Here is a 17,119-nt window from a genome sequence, read left to right as displayed (position 1 = left end):
CCGATGAAAAACATCCCCACAGCATGATGCTGCCACCACCATGCTTCACTGTGGGGATGGTGTTCTCGGGGTGATGAGAGGTGGGTTTGCGCCAGACATAGCGTTTTCCTTGATGGCCAAAAAGCTCAATTTTAGTCTCATCTGACCAGAGTACCTTCTTCCATATGTTTGGGGAGTCTCCCACATGCCTTTTGGCGAACACCAAACGTGTTTGCTTATTTTTTTCTTCAAGCAATGGCTTTTTTCTGGCCACTCTTCTGTAAAGCCCAGCTCTGTGGAGTGTACGGCTTAAAGTGGTCCTATGGACAGATACTCCAATCTCCACTGTGGCGCTTGCAACTCCTTCAGGATTATCTTTGGTCTCTTTGTTGCCTCTCTGATTGATTCCCTCCTTGCCTGGTCCGTGAGTTTTGGTGGGCGGCCCTCTCTTGGCAGGTTTGTTGTGGTGCCATATTCTTTCATTTTTTAATGATGGATTTAATGGTGCTCCGTGGGATGTTCAAAGTTTCAGATATTTTTTTATAACCCAACCCTGATCTGTACTTCTCCACAACTTTGTCCCTGACCTGTTTGGAGAGCTCCTTGGTTTTCATGGTGCCGCTTGCTTGGTGGTGCCCCTTGCTTAGTGGTGTTGCAGACTCTGGGGCCTTTCAGAACAGGTGTATATATACTGAGATCATGTGACAGATCATGTGACACTTAGATTGCACACAGGTGGACTTTATTTAACTAATTTTGTGACTTCTGAAGGTAATTGGTTGCACCAGATCTTATTTAGGGGCTTCATAGCAAAGGGGGTGAATACATATGCACACACCACTTTTCCGTTATTTAATTTTTTCATTTCACCACCAATTTGGACTATTTTGTGTATGTCCATTACATGAAATCCAAATAAAAATCCATTTAAATTACAGGTTGTAATGAAACAAAGTAGGAAAAACGCCAAAGGGGATGAATACTTTTGAAAGGCACTGTATACACAATATACACATTAAATGCACATTAAGATACAAAACACAGTCAATTAAAACAAACATATTCTTCATTATAAAACTCCTCTGTCAGCTGTTTGAATGGCTCTAGGGACACCAAAGCATCCAATCAAACTGTCTTTTGGAGATTATTCCAAGCATAGGTTGCAAGGAAGTTAAAGGCTGATTTCCTAACTCTGTAGACACCAAAAGAGTCTCCAGAGGTAGCCAACCCTGTGAACGGGTTTGATAACTTGTCATTTTAAATCTTAACAGTGAAGTTAGGTAAGTTGGAAGCTTGTGGAGCAGGATTTTGTAAACAAAAAGAGTGTAATGACGTGATCTAGGTGACTTTAAAGAGGTTCAGCCAACTTTTCGGTAAAGAATGCAGTGATGAGAAATACAACTGTATCCTGTAATACAACGATGGGCGCTATGATAAATGGCATCCAGGGGTTTAAGTGTAGTGGCAGCTGCAATTTGATAAATAGTATCACCATAATCAAGAACAGGTAGAAAGGTTGACTACACAATCTGCTTCCTGCTGACTAGAGAGAGGCAAGATCTGTTTCTGTAAAAAAAAAGCCCACTTTAAATCTTAGCTTCTTAACAAGCTAATTTGTTTGTTTTTTAAACGTTAAATCATTGTCAATCCAAATACCAAGGTATTTGTATGAAGGAACTCATTCGATAATAGAACCATCCGATCAGTGAAGATGTAATCCATCTGAGACAATCTTACGAGAACTTGAAAACAACATGTATTTAGTTTTGCCCGTATTAAACACAAGTTTTAAATCAGTAAGGGCTTCCTGCACAGCTGCAATTTCGGACTGTAGCCTTGTCACAGCCAGGTCAGCAGTCTGGGCAATAGCGTACATAATAGTATCATCTCCATATAGATTACATTTTAATTTTCTCACAGATTGACCAATAGTATTTATATAAATAGTGAAAAGAGCAGGTCCTAGTATCGATCCCTGCGGAACACCTTTAACGTACTTCAAGAAATTCGGACTTAACCCCATCAATCACGGTGGCCTGAGTTCTGTTACTAAGATAATCATGAAGCCATGAGCAGGCTTCAGAGCCCAGGCAAATTGAGGACAACTTTTTCAATAAAATAGCATGATCAACAGTATCAAACGCTTTTGACAGGTCCACAAACAAGGCAGTACAATTCATATTAGCGTCTAAAGCATTACAATATCATTAACAACTAATGTGGTTACTGTGATAGTGTTGTGCCCTGGCCTAAACCCAGATTTGATTTATATTCAAAATACTCTACCATACTCAGATAAAAAAGAGCGAAGTTGCTTATTTCCAAAGATTCAAAAATCTTAGTTAGACATGGAAGCCTGGAGATGAGACGATAATTATCAAGATCACTACTATCCCCGCCCTTATGGAGTGGCAGCACATAAGCGGTTGTCCATACTTTTGGAATATTTCCTGACAACAATGTTAGATTTAAGATATGGGTTACTGAACCAGCAATGAGGGGGCAGCACACTTGAGCAGACCCGGTTCCAATTGGTCAGCCCCTGTGGATTTCTTGGACCTACGTGAGAATGCTATTAATTTACTACAGCTCACCATTGTGCCCTCCAAGCTTATCCCTAAACTAAGGACCCTGGGGTTAAACACCTCACCTCTGCAACTGGATCCTGGACTTCCTGATGAGCCGCCCCCAGGTGGTGAGGGTAGGCAACAACACATCCGCCACGCTGACCCTCAGGTACGTGCTTAGTCCACTCCTGTACTCCCTGTTCACCCACGACGGCGTGGCTGCACATGACTCCAACACCATCATTAAGTTTGCAGACGACACGAAGGTAGTAGGCCTGATCACCGACATAAAGCCATATCTCAGACTGGCCTTCTTAATATTTTCTATTTATTGGCCAGTCTGAGATACATATTTTTCTTTGCAACTCTGCCTAGAAGGTCAGCATCCCGGAGTCGTCTCTTTACTGTTGACGTTGAGACTGGTGTTTTGCAGGTACTATTTAATGAAGCTGCCACTTGAGGACCTGTGAGGCATCTGTTTCTCAAACTAGACACTCTAATGTATTTGTCCTCTTGCTCAGTTGTGCACCGGGGCCTCCCACTCCTCTTTCTATTCTGGTTAGAGCCAGTTTGCGCTGTTCTGTGAAGGGAGTAGTACATAGCGTTGTACGAGATCTTCAGTTTCTTGGCAATTTCTCGCAAGGAATAGCCTTAATTTCTCAGAACAAGAATAGACTGACGAGTTTCAGAAGAAAGTACTTTGTTTCTGGCCATTTTAAGCCTGTAATCGAACCCACAATTGCTGATGCTCCAGACACTCAACTAGTCTCAAGAAGGCCAGTTTTGTTGCTTCTTTAATCAGCACAACAGTTTTCAGCTGTGCTAACATAATTGCAAAAGGGTTTTCTAATGATCAATTAGCCTTTTAAAATGATAAACTTGGATTAGCAAACACAACGTGCCATTGGAACACAGGACTGATGGTCGCCGATAATGGGCCTCCGTACGCCTATGTAGATATTCCATTAAAAATCAGCCGTTTCCAGCTACGATAGCCATTTACAACATTAACAATGTCTACACTGTATTTCTGATAATTTTGATGTGATTTTAATGGACAAAAAAATGCTTTTCTTTCGAAAACAAGGACATTTCTAAGTGACCCCAAACTTTTGAACGGTAGTGTAAGTATTCAGACCGTTTGCTTTGAGACTCGAAATTGAGCTCAGGTGCATCTTCTTTCCATTGATCATCCTTGAGATGTTTCTACAACTTGATTGGAGTCCACCTGTGGTAAATTAAATTGATTGGACATGATTTGGAAAGGCACACACCTGTCTATATAAGGTCCCACAGTTGACAGTGCATGTCAGAGCAAAAACCAAGCCATGAGGTCGAAGAAATTGTCCGTAGAGCTCCAAGACAGGATTGTGTCGAGGCACAGATCTGGGGAAGGGTACCAAAACATTTCTGCCGCATTGAAGGTCCCCAAGAACACAGTGGCCTCCATCATTCTTAAATGGAAGAAGTTTGAAACCACCAAGACTCTTCCTAGAGCTTGCCGCCCGGCCAAACTGAGCAATCAAGGGACAGAGCTCTGACAGAGCTCCAGAGTTTCACTGTGGAGATGGGACAACCATCTCTGCAGCACTCCACCAATCAGCCCTTTATGGTAGAGTGGCCAGACGGAAGCCACTCCTCAGTAAAAGGCACATGACAGCCCGCTTGAAGTTTGCCAAAAGGGACCTAAAGGACTCAGACCATGAGAAACAACATTCTCTGGTCTGATGAACCAAGATTGAACTCTTTGAACTGAATGCCAAGCATCATGTCTGGAGGAAACCAGGCACCATCCCTACAATGAAGCATGGTGGTGGCAGCATCATGCTGTGGGGATGTTTTTCAGCGGTAGGGACTGGGAGACTAGTCAGGATCGCTGGAAAGATGAACAGAGCTAAGTACAGAGAGATCCTTGACGAAAACCTGCTCCAGAGCGCACAGGACATCAGACTGGAGCGAAGCTTCACCTTCCACACAGGCAAGACAACGCAGGAGTGGCTTCGGGACAAGTCTCTGAATGTCCTTGAGTGGCCCAGCCAGAGCCCGGACCTGCACCCGATCGAACATCTCTGGAGAGACCTGAAAATAGCTGTGCAGCGACGCTCCCCATCCAACCTGACTTAAGATGAAGACTCGAGGCTGTAATTGCTGCCAAAGGTGCTTCAACAAAGTACTGAGTAAAGGTTCTGAATACTTATGTAAATGTTATATTTCAGTTGTTGTTTTTTATACATTTGCAAAAAATTCTAAAAACCTGTTTTTGCTTTGTCATTATGGGGTATTGTGTGTAGATTGATGAGTATGTTTTAATCCATTTTAGAATAAGGCTGTAACGTAACAAAATGTGGAAAGGTAAGGGGTCTGAATCCTTTCCGAATGCACTGTATGTACACTGAACAAAAATATAAACGCAACATGTAAAGAGTTTCATTAGCTGAAATAAAATATCCCTGAAATTTTCCATACGCACAAAAAGCTTATTTCTCTCAGACTGTGTGCACAAATTTGTTTACATCCCTGTTAGTGAGCATTTCTCCTTTACCAAGATAATCCATCCATCTGACAGGTGTCAATTTAAATTTAAGCAATTTTAATGTGTAATCCTAAATTTGGGCCTTAGTAAAAATGTCCAACTGACACTAGCTATGCTCTATGCAAATTGTCTGACTGACTGTGTGCTCCTACATTTTTCAACTTAGGCGCACTTTTATATGCAATGAGAACAAGATGGCGTCTCAGATGTCTCCTTATTTATCCTGTTTAACATGTTAAAATTAGGACTGTCAGAGTTAATCAGTTAACGCGAATGAACGTTTTGTAATTGTTGTGCACTAACTTCCTGATTAATCGCATTGTCTGAAAACATCCAAAATACATAATATATACCACTAAAAACAGCAATGCAATGTCAAAACAAGTTGACATTGAGGTTAAATAGTACTGTGAAGGAAAATTGTATGTATTGTAATTTACCAGATTTAGCTAAAATCAAAGACAAATGGATTTTTCAATATTCTTGTAATGCTTTTTGTATAAAACAATCTTAATTTGCAGCTACATTTGAGCAAATTCTGAATTTGCGATGAATCGTGATTAATCATAGAAAATCCTGTTAACCCGATTGCATTGTTAACAAATATTTTGACAGCCCTAGTTAAAATTGACATTAAAATGTGAAAATGCACATGTGAAAGTGTACCGGACATGTGTCAGTCATGGTTGCTCATGGTTACATGATGAGGTAGCCCTGCATGCGACTTCACAAATAGTGTTGGCCTTTTTTTTGATCTAATGGTCAAGATGTTGGCTTCTTTCGTGGCCAGGTTTAATCCCGCCGGTTACAAGGGCACAAATGTGAAACTTATAATATCACATGTGAAGTGTTGGGAAACCACGTGTCTGAGTTTGTTCACTTGTTTTTTCATGTTTTTTTTGTAAGGGATGTGTAAACAGAGCAAGAGAAACACCAGACCCACACAACGACACACACACACACTGTCACACGGACACACACGGACACACAGATTGCACGCAGAGACGTACACATCTGCGTATTAGCAGTAGGATAAACACACAGGTCCACGGCAGCCCATCCACCATGTCAGACAGTCAAAATACACTGTCCTGTAGAGGACTGGGTTTCTGTGTTCACAGGAACATTAGAGGACTTTTCTGAGGAACTGTATCAGCCCAGAGAGCATAATTAGTCTTCAATAAACAGTTCTTCAAAAGCACCATTCTACTGTCAAACTGTTGTTTTGTTTCAGTGGCCCAAGAGATCTCTCAGGACCTACAAGGGGTGGAGGTGAGTTGGAGGAGGAGCAGGAGGGGTGGAGAAGGTATAGAAGGGATGGAGGAAGGACGTGAGAGGGGAAGGTAAGGCAAAAACAGAAGGGTCTCTATCTTCTATTCTCTGCTCTACCTTTACCCTCAAATCTGTAGGATCTTAATTATGATATTACCATGAAGGTTTTTCTTCCTCGATTTTCCGTCGTGTCAGCATTCAGTGATATACTAACTAAAACATAATTAATGGGAACTTCAAAGCTTCAAAGCTGTAGCCTACTTATCAGTCCAACCAATCTGGATAGGGATCTGTATAGGGAGGCCCTCCTACTTCAATCCAGTTGAATACCTTTCCCCCACTGCACTGCACACAAACACACACATACTGCACTGGCTGCTGTTATCTTCTCCACATCTGGAGCCTGAGTATGTACTGTAGATCACTGGAAGCAGAAAATAATGGCTGCAGTGTTTATCATGGCACCAGGATATTGTTAGTTTGGGTGCAGTGAGAGGCCAATCAGAGCTTAATGCATGCCTCTGAACATTAAAGGGATAGATCAGGATTTTGGCAATGAGGCAACTTGCCCAGAGTTTAATTAACTCATGGAAGTTAAAGGTCCACTATATATATAAAAGTATGTGGACACCACTTCAAATTTAAGCCACACCCGTTGCTGACGGGTGTATGAAATCGAGCACACCGCCATGCAATCTCCATAGACAAACATAGGCAGTATAATGGCCTCACTGAAGAGCTCAGTGACTTTCAACGCAGCACCGTCATAGGATGCCACCTTTCCAACAAGTCAGTTTGTTAAATTTCTGCCCTGCTAGAGCTGCCCCGGTCAAATGTAAATGCTGTTATTGTGAAGTGGAAACGTCTAGGAGCAACAACGGCTCAGCCGTGAAGTGGTAGGCCACACAAGCTCACAGAACAGGACCACGAGTGCTGAAGCATGTAGTGCATAAAGATTGTCTGTCCTCGGTTGCAACACTCACTACCGAGTTCCAAACTGCCTCTGGAAGCAACGTCAGCACAATAACTGTTCATCAGGAGCTTCATAAAATGGGTTTCCATGGCCGAGCAAGCCTAAGATCACCATGCGCAATGCCAAGTGTCGGCTGGAGTGGTGTAAAGCTCACCGCCATTGGACTCTGGAGCAGTGGAAACGCGTTCTCTGAAGGGATAATTCATCCGTCACCATCTGGCAGTCCAAAGGACAAATCTGTGTTTGGAGGATGCCAGGAGAACGCTACCTGTCCAAATGCATAGTGCCAACTGTAAAGTTTGGTGGAGGAGGAATAATTGTCTGTGGCTGTTTTTCACTGTTCAGGCCCCTTAGTTCCAGTGACAGGAAATCTTAGCGCTACAGCATACAATGACATACTAGACGATTCTGTGCTTCCAACTTTGTGGCAACAGTTTGGGGAAGGCCCTTTCCTGTTTCAGCATGACAATGCCCCCGTGCACAAAGCGAGGTCCCTACAGAAATGGTTTGTCAAGATTGGTGTGGAATAACTTGACTGGCCTGCACAGAGCCCTGACCTCCACCCCATCGAACACCTTTGGGATGAATTGGAACGCAGACTGCGAGCCAAGCGTAATCGCCCAACATCAGTGCCCGACCTCACTAAGGCTCTTGTGGCTGAATGGAAGCAAGTCCCCACAGCAATGTTCCAACATCTGGTGGAAAGCCTTCCCAGAAGAGTGGAGGCTGTTATAGCAGCAAAGTGGGGACCAACTCCATAATAATTCCCATGATTTTGGAATGAGATGTTCGACGAGCAGGTGTCCACAGACTTTTGGTCATGTAGTATAGTTTTTCGAGCCAATGCTAACTAGCGTTAGCGCAATGACTGGAAGTCTACTTATAGTCATTGCGCTAATGCTAGTTAGCAGTTGCGCTAACGCTAGTTAGCAATTGTGCTAGCGCTAGTTAGCAAGCAGATACATAAAAATTTTATCCACAAGTATATCTGACTCTGGGGAAGTTGATAAATCCCGAACTATCTCTTTAAGATAAGCAAACTGCATGGAACTTCTGAGAAATTACAGACAATATAACGATTTATAATTCCTATCCTATCGAAGGAGGGTATTGACACAGATAGAACAATGGCCAGATATTTCACCGGATGTATAAGTGTTAAGCAGAGAAGAGTTCCCTCCCTGCAGGTCATTTCAGTGTGTGTGTGTATTTTTTTATTTCTTCATATTTCTCATTAGTTCATGTTTAACACAGTCCCTTGCTACTTTAATGTTGACATGCAATTTTTTAAAGAACTGTGTCAAACATGGGCTAATGAAAAATTCCTTCAAGTCCTCCTTTAAGGTTCTCTGAGGTTGTGTGGATGTTAGCAGAGGTCCATTAGCCTCAGCTGGAGGCTAAGTGTGTGTGTGTACAGTATGACGCACTCCCCAGTCTCCTCTAACCACTTAGGAAGTGCAGCACCTGCAGAATGTGCAGACTGAGGCAGGTGAGTTGCTTGGCCCTGTAAAGTAAAGTCACTCAGAGAGCCTCAGTCACGTGGTGCGCCAGTGTTCACCTGCTCTACAGTATCTATGGTCAGCTGTGTATTAGACACACACACACACACACACACACACACACACACACACAGGGGCATGTGAACGCACACATACACACACACACACATACACAGACACACAAACACTATGTTGAACAACACCAAAGGTAACTGCAGTTCAAATCAGCATTACAGTACAGTTGAGAAAAAGCAGAGTCTGTTGAACTGTTTTGTGTTGTCCATGACTCACAATCCAAAGATGGCTAACTGAAGTTATTATTCAAAAATATTTTTAAAATAAAACCACCTGACCGGTAACAAACAAACACCACTTAAGTCAAGACTTTGGCGTTTGTTTTTCATGCATGGGTATGTGTATTCCTGCCTCTGACATCCGTTTTCATGTCACTCCACCACAGTGGACCTGATGCTGTCAGGACACGTTTGTATTTACAGACAAACCTTACGCTCAGTCAGAGAGAACTTTCGTGTGTGTGTGTGCCTTCGTCAGAGAGGCCTTTTGTGTCCGTGTCATGAGCGTGTTGAGGAGTAAAGGAGACGGAGGATAGGAACATGAAGGGAGGGAACTGTTCTCTGTTCTGGCTAGGTAAATATTTTAGAGACGATGAGAAGAAGCTCTCTCATGAATTATTTTGAACGTAGGTTACAGCACATGCACACATGGTTGTATGCATGGCACGCAAGCATACTCTCTTTCTCTCTCTCTCTCTCTCTCTCTCTCTCTCTCTCTCTCTCTCTCTCTCTCTCTCTCTCTCTCTCTCACATAATATCATCTGTCATGCTTAAGTTTGGTTAGATCAGTTCATGCAAAAATCACAAGCAATTAACAATATTGCAGTAACCCACTCATTGGAAATGTTGACCCTGTGGAGACATTACGTAAGCACAAACCGACCACAACGTCTTGTATTTACAGAACACAGACTCTTCAAGGCCATGGATCCATGTGAATTATGACACAATAATACCAAACGCCATAACAGAGCCTGTGTATTCTTTGCATCGTGCATAAATCTAGGGAAAGATTTACTGTTGAAAATTACAAATAATATGCTACAGATACAGGATTTTAATGATCACCCTGTTGCAGGATAACTTTCCTGCAATGCAGGACATTTCAACTTGTAGTGTATTTGAGGTTTAAAAAAAGGCTTATGAAGTTTGTAATTTTCACTTTCAGACTAGATTTTCCTTTGTATCAACCCCTACAAAAATCCACATTTCCTGTTGCTGCAGGATTATTTTCCTTATGAAGCAAACTGACTCAAATCAAGATCCTATATCTGTTTTCAGCTGTTTCAGTTCAGCTTATCAGTCTCATCTCAATGCAATACAGCCTTCCCTCTCCATTCAGGCAAGTTTCCCAAGACCCCCAGCAACACAAACACATGTAGGAATGCACACACAGGCACACTCATACCCTACCCTAGAGATGCAATAAACCCATATGCCTACATTCAAATATCACATACAGTCTCTCACTTCGACCAATTGTGCGCCGCCCTATGGGACTCCCAATCACGGCCGGTTGTGATACAGCCTGGAATCGAACCAGGGGGTCTGTAGTGACGCCTCAAGCACTGAGATGCAGTGCCTTAGACCGCTGCGCCACTCGGGAGCCCATGTCTTAGTTATTCAGGTTAATGGCTTTAGCTGGGGGTCCATTTCCCTAACTGAGAGTCTGCTTGATCGTAGTGCTTCATTCATGCTGACGACCACAATATGACGCGTGGCTTAGCATGTTACATGTTATAATGAACCCATTGAACTCTAGTTTCTAAGGTTAAGGTTAGGGTCAGTACTGTAGCCTACCTGCAGGTAAGCGGTTCGTGGAAGGGTTTGATGCTGATGCTGGCCCTGTGTACTGGTCCAGGCTCGATGGTAGGCAGGCCGGTAGCTGAGGTGGTGGTGGTCCATGTAGAGGAGATCCTCCTCAACAGCCCCGGGTGCAGGCTACGCCGCAGACACTACAATGGCACAAATAATGCAAAAAATAATTTATCATGGTAAACACCAGCCATGTTCCAATGTCCATACTTGTGGACCCCAGGAAGAGTAGCTACTGCTTTTGCAACAGCTAATGGGGATCCTAATAAAATACCCCAAAAAATACTAGTACATTACTTATTGGTATAAGTGTGGATATTGGGACAAAGCAAGTGTCTTTCTTTTCACATACATGCATAAAGATAAGTAGAGATCAAACAGATCAAGAATCAAAGATAAGAACATCACTGTCTGCAGACTCAGTGGAGGGCTTTATAAGTTAACAATTCCTCATCATGGCGTTATGGCATTTTACTGGGATTCCCTCACTCTCCCTTCTCCCCTCTCCCTCCTCTTTCCAACACCCACCCAAACCTCACCCCTCTCTTCTTTCCCTGAGATTCACAGTACCGATGCTGCCATCTGTTTGGTGGTAGACCCTTACAAAAAAGTTTTCACAAGTTAAATGGCTGTTTTCACTTTGTTTGTTTTTTTTACAAACTTTTACTTTAATTTAATCCTTTTTTTTTTCAGAGGGAGGTTACAGGTACAAAAACAATAAAAGAAATGCATACAAAGACAACCCCAACCCATTCCCCCCCTCAGTCCCCATCCTCCCTCCCCAACCGGAAACCATGTTTATCAAAATGTTCTAATCAATGGCAGATGGAATTAAAATGACGGAATTAAAGGTTAAAGGAGAAGGATAGGCTACAACGACCAAGAGCCAACAGGTAGGCTGCTACTTAACATTCTGAATGGAGTTTGTAACTGTAGGATGAGAGCGAATGCCCTGCAACCTCAATTAGCCTAGCTAGCTAACGTTAGCTAGCTTAACTAGCTTGTCCCGGTTTGATGCAGCTCAACGAGAGATAATACAGCTCAAGCAGCTGTTGTTTCTGATGAAGCATCTAAGTGCCTGCTGCTCAGCCACTTACCCCTGATTGTATGCATATGACTACCTAATCTATCACCAGCATCACTGCTATCGTTATTGATATCGTTCTTGTACATAGTGTATATCATTTTGTTCTTTCTCTACTGGCATTGACACTTTTTTTTATATTGACACTTTTATATTGACACTTTTATTTTGACACTTTCTATTTTTGATATTGCTACTATGCAAATATGCAAGTTACCATTTCACTGTACCGTTTACACCTTCTGTGTCCTGTGCATGTGAAAAAACAACTTTGATTTGATATAGTGTGTGTTTACCAGAGACAGTAATGTGAAGAACAACATGACCTGCACCAAAGTCAGATTAGGATATAGGCCAAGGACTAGATAAAGTGTATTCTTAACTGCAGTTTTAACTTATTGTAGGCTACTAATATCACCACTTTTAGCCCTGAAATATTTGGTTGTTTACTATACTACCTTACTCACTCTGTTTAGCACATCGCCTCACATGTGAATCCTTAAAGAGATGGGTAGGGCTAAGGCTTAAGAGGGTGTGAACGATGCTGAATGGGTGTGGACAAAGAAAAACTGAACCATAACTTCAAGGGCCATTTCTCAAAAGTAGGGTTACAAGTTTATCAACTTTCAAAGCAGCATTACTTTCTCATTGTACCTCCAATTGCAGTGTATAATATATCATTTTGAAGCTCTGAGACATTTATCCAATGTCAAAAACACAACTTCAAATGTTGGAACACAAGACCGAAAAGAGTTGGGGGGGTTACATTTACGGTTTCACTTGTAAGACAACTCCACACATGTGAATCTCACTTACACATGTAGAATTGCAAGTTCACGTGAGAAAAACATTTACATGTGAAAATCGAATTTGCAGTTTTACATGTGGAAAAGGCTTCACGTGAAAATCGAACTCTCACATGTGGAATCACATTTTGTGTATCACGAGGGTGAAATAGTGTTATTCTCCTCACATGTGAAAATGTGGTGTCAACGTGTTGCAGTAGCAATGTTTCCACATGTGGAATTGGAAATTCAGTAATGCCATTCTATAAAAAATAAAATGTTTTCGAGTTATCTGATCATTCTGTTGTATTATTTAATTGTATATTATTTAATTGTTCTGACAGAGTGAAAAACTAGTGAGATTATCCCATTTACACGAGTGTAGCCAAGCTAAGTAGCTAGCAAGCTAGCTCACTTTTGTATGCAAGTCAATGAGAACAAGACAGCATTTCTGAAGATTTTTTATTTTCGTTGTAAATGTTTTGGCTCTGAAATTGTTTCATTTTTTACAAACGAGGGCTCATATTGAGTGTATGTACATGTGCCCATATGAACCACGCTAATGATATGTATATTAGAAGGTTACCTTTATGAAATTTGTATCTAACGTTAATGGTCACATGCTAATTGCTAACCGCTAGATAGCTTAGTGCTAGGCACTAGCTAGCCTGCCATTTCGTCATAGCTAGCTATTTTTAGGTTATTGTTAGGTTTGTCCATTGGTTTTTGTTACATGTAATGTAAACATAAACTTTTCTACAAAGAGATGATTTTGAATTGAACAGTCAATATTCTGAGATTTATAAAATGTATAATAAATATAAATTTGAAGAGAACCCCAGTGAAAAGAAGCAAACTCTCTGCGTCTCCTTATTTGTCCTGTTTAACATTATACAATTAGGACTGTCAGAGTTAATCAGTTAACTCAAGATAACTTTTTGTGATTTTAGTGTACACATGGTCACGTAATGAGTTAGCCCTGTCTGTGAGTTAAAGGGGAATTTCACCCTGGCTCTGCCACGGCATATAGTCATTACATTTTTATTATAAACATAACAATTATCCAAACCAAGAGCTAGAACTAGCTGATTTAATTTCACTGGTTGAATCGGGAAGTTTCGACTCCCTGTGTTTTCGTCTGCTCATACTGAACCACAAAGTCTGGCTTTCATAGCAAATGCTGATACCTCCCGCTAGGTAGAGGGGGCGTGTGAGTTAAAGGGCCCACAAACCTGAACAATGGCATTGTTTACTTCGAATGACCAACACACAGTAATCTCAGATTTGGCATGGATCCCCAGATCCTCAAATATTTCTATAGCTGCACCATCGAGAGCATCCTGACTGGTTGCATCACCGCCTGGTATGGCAACTGCTCGTCATCTGACCATAAGGCGCTACAGCGGGTAGTGCGTACGGCCCAGTACATCACTGGGGCCAAACTTCCTGCCATCCAGGACCTATATACTAGGCGGTGTCAGAGGAAGGCCCAAAAAACTGTCAAAGACTCCAGTCACCCAAGTCATAGCCTGTTCTCTCTGCTACCGCATGGCAAGCGGTACCGGAACGCCAAGTCTAGAACCAAAAGCCTCCTTAACAGCTTCTACCCCAAGCCATAAGACTGCTGAACAATTAATCAAATGGACACCCGGACTATTTACATTGACACCTCCCCCCTACCTTTGTTTTTACACTGCTGCTACTCGCTATTTATTATCTATGCATAGTCACTTCACCCCTAGCTACAGGTCCAAATTACCTCGACTAACCTGTACCCCTGCACATTGACTCGGTACCGGTACCCCCTGTATATAGCCTCGTTATTGTTATTTCATTGTGTTAATTTTAATTTTTTACTTTTGTTTATTTAGTAAATATTTTCTTAACTCTTTCTTGAACTACATTGTTGGTTAAGGGCTTGTAAGTAAGCTTTTCACAGTAAGGTCTACACCTGTTGCATTCGGCGCATGCGACAAATACAATTTGATTTGATTTGTATTAAACTCTGAAAGCCATCAGCTAAATCGTATAGCTATCAATTGGTATACAGACTGTCAATCAATTTCGCCGATCCCATGGTAGTCACTGCTAGACTGTTAGCTACCTTCAGCAGAGTAAACATGTTTGTTTGTTCTCTCTTTGACTGACGTTAGCTAACGTAAGCTAGCTAATGTTACCAAATAAGCGTATCTCAATTTGGTAGCCATTTATTCCACCCTTGTCTGGAAAACACTCTGTTACTAAAAATATAATTTTTGATATAGCTAACTCACTCTTTGTTTGTGTGTTGGTACCAATGATGAATGTGTATACATCATCTATGGTTGGTTGGTTGGTTCTCAGCCAGTCTCAGCCACAGCTGGCTTGTTGTTAGTTAGCTAACAGCAAGCTAACAATATTGAAATGTCAATGTTAGGTATGCTTAGTGAGCCAGTCTAATAGAGATCAATTCAATTAGTGGGGTGGTTAAATTGTGTATTGTTGTGTATTTTCTTGTAAGTGGTACAGAATCTGATTCCACCAACATGCGCTTCCAACCCCTAGCTCTGCACAAGGTGAAGGTGGTCCTCTGTAGCTCAATTGGTAGAGCATGGCGCTTGTAACGCCAGGGTAGTGGGTTCAATCCCCGGGACCACCCATACGTGAAAATGTATGCACACACGTAAGTTGCTTTGGATAAAAGCGTCTGCTAAATGGCATATTATTATATTATAAGGTAAGTTGGCCAAACTATTGCTGACGGCTAAGATAGCTCAATTAACAGTAAGCATGGCATAAACATGAATTGGGTAGTGTTTGTACAGTTTGTGTTTGTGTTTTGGGGTTACAGGTGGTTAGACGTAGCCTGAGGACCACAGAGTATCTTCCAGACCATTTAATCAATTTAGTCTACCCCTCTTCTCTTTTTACCTTTTTTTTTGTGTAAAACTCAGGTTATCTTGAGTCATTCCACAGTGTCCTGCTGAAAAATACCCCAAAGCGGGGGCCTTTGGGGTACACAAGCATGAGGGAGCAGACACACCTTGCGGTTATGGAGCACAACAAGATTGTGGGACAGAAACCAGCAATGGTCAATAAAAGGTATAAAATCAAGACTACAACAGTAATGAAACAACCACCACATTCTTCTCTCTGCAGATTCTCAAAACACAATACAAAGACATGTCTAAAAAAATTCCCCTGCAAAGTGCTACTATTGACAAGAATGATCTGTCAAAGTCAATGAGTTGGTGGAGGTTTACAGACAGTACTTTGAGATGAGGAAGGGGGTTTTGGTTGTGCAGGGTTGTGCTTAGACAGTAAATGTATTGTTGTGTATGAGACCCATACACAATTCATACTGTGTAAGAACTTCCTTCCAAAGACTTTTACAACTTCTTTAGCCCCCCAGCCCATTCACTTTGTTGACTGATCTTTCCTCTCAAAAGCAGCATCCAATGTCCCCTCATTGTCCTTAAACAATACGCTAGCCGGTCCCATTCGGTTGATACCTTTACCAACAAAGGCGTGTTGCCTAACGTCCCTTCCACAAAAAGTGTAAAATGCTAACACCACAACCATGTCTTTCCAGGAGACGTGCAGTACCAGCAGATCTTCTGCAAGAGGACCGAGCAGTTGGTGATTAAGAAGCCCTACACCACTTTCGGCAGAGTCTTATCCAGCTGGCCGTTCACCGCAGACAGGACAAGCCCATCACCATAAGCACAAAGAGTCTCAGCTTCCCCAGCCCACCATGCCGAACACCATTGCCAGTGTACCGAAGCCGGATTAAGGACTATGGCTGTGTTTACACAGGCAGCCCAATTCTGATCTTTATTTTCACTAATTGGTCTTTTGACAAATTATATCCGTTCTGAAAAAGATCTGATGTGATTAACACCAATTAGTGGAAAGAATATCAGAATTGGGCTGCCTTTGTAAACGCAGCCAGTCTGGCTCAGCATAAGATCATGTAGAACAGGGGTCTCCAACCATGTTCCTGGTGAGCTACCCCCCTGTAGGTCTTCGCTCCAATCCCAGTTGTAACTAACCTGGTTCAGTTTATCAACCAGCTAATTATTAGAATCAGGTGTGCTAGATTAGGGTTGGAGTGAAAACCTACAGGACGGTAGCTCTCCAGGAACAGGGTTGAAGAGCCCTGATGTAGAACCATCATAAAATAAATATGGATATTTTCTATCAATCTTCTAAATTTGTCTGCCCTTATGGATTCACAGAATATATTTATATAAACTGTACAGGACTCTGTACCATCAAACATATGCTAGACATGCAGATATCCAAAGAATGTTTGTTTATTTGTCAAAATTTAAAATACAGGGGAGTGTACACTATTTAATGCTAACTCAAGAGAACTGGGTATTCAACAAGAATGGTATATGGTAGAATTCAGGGAATACTGGTAAAGCTGTGGGAGGAGTATTGTCATGATCAAACTATCATTCAGCTCCTCATTAGTAATCTGCTTGAAATCCAGCATAATGTCTAATACCTCGAGAGGGATACAGTTCACAGGATACAGTTCTGCTACAATGACA

The 17,119-nt window shown here is 41.9% G+C and overlaps 1 protein-coding gene across 1 annotated transcript in view; it reads right to left on the bottom strand.

Annotated features, from left to right (window-relative positions):
* Window positions 1–17,119, bottom strand: part of LOC311137003 (cGMP-inhibited 3',5'-cyclic phosphodiesterase 3A-like) — a gene marked incomplete at both ends in the record, with an annotated part of 393,392 nt that overhangs the window by 43,858 nt on the left and 332,415 nt on the right. Inside the window, one exon of the mRNA XM_084171331.1 lies at window positions 10,698–10,852. Coding sequence (XP_084027457.1) covers window positions 10,698–10,852 — 155 coding nt within the window. The remainder of the gene's footprint in view (window positions 1–10,697; window positions 10,853–17,119) is intronic.

Source organism: Coregonus lavaretus (assembly GCF_964263955.1).
Source record: "Coregonus lavaretus genome assembly, chromosome: 11".
Taxonomy (NCBI): domain Eukaryota; kingdom Metazoa; phylum Chordata; class Actinopteri; order Salmoniformes; family Salmonidae; genus Coregonus; species Coregonus lavaretus.
The sequence above is the reverse complement of the archived record's forward strand: the minus strand, read 5'-3'. Positions and strand labels throughout refer to the sequence as shown.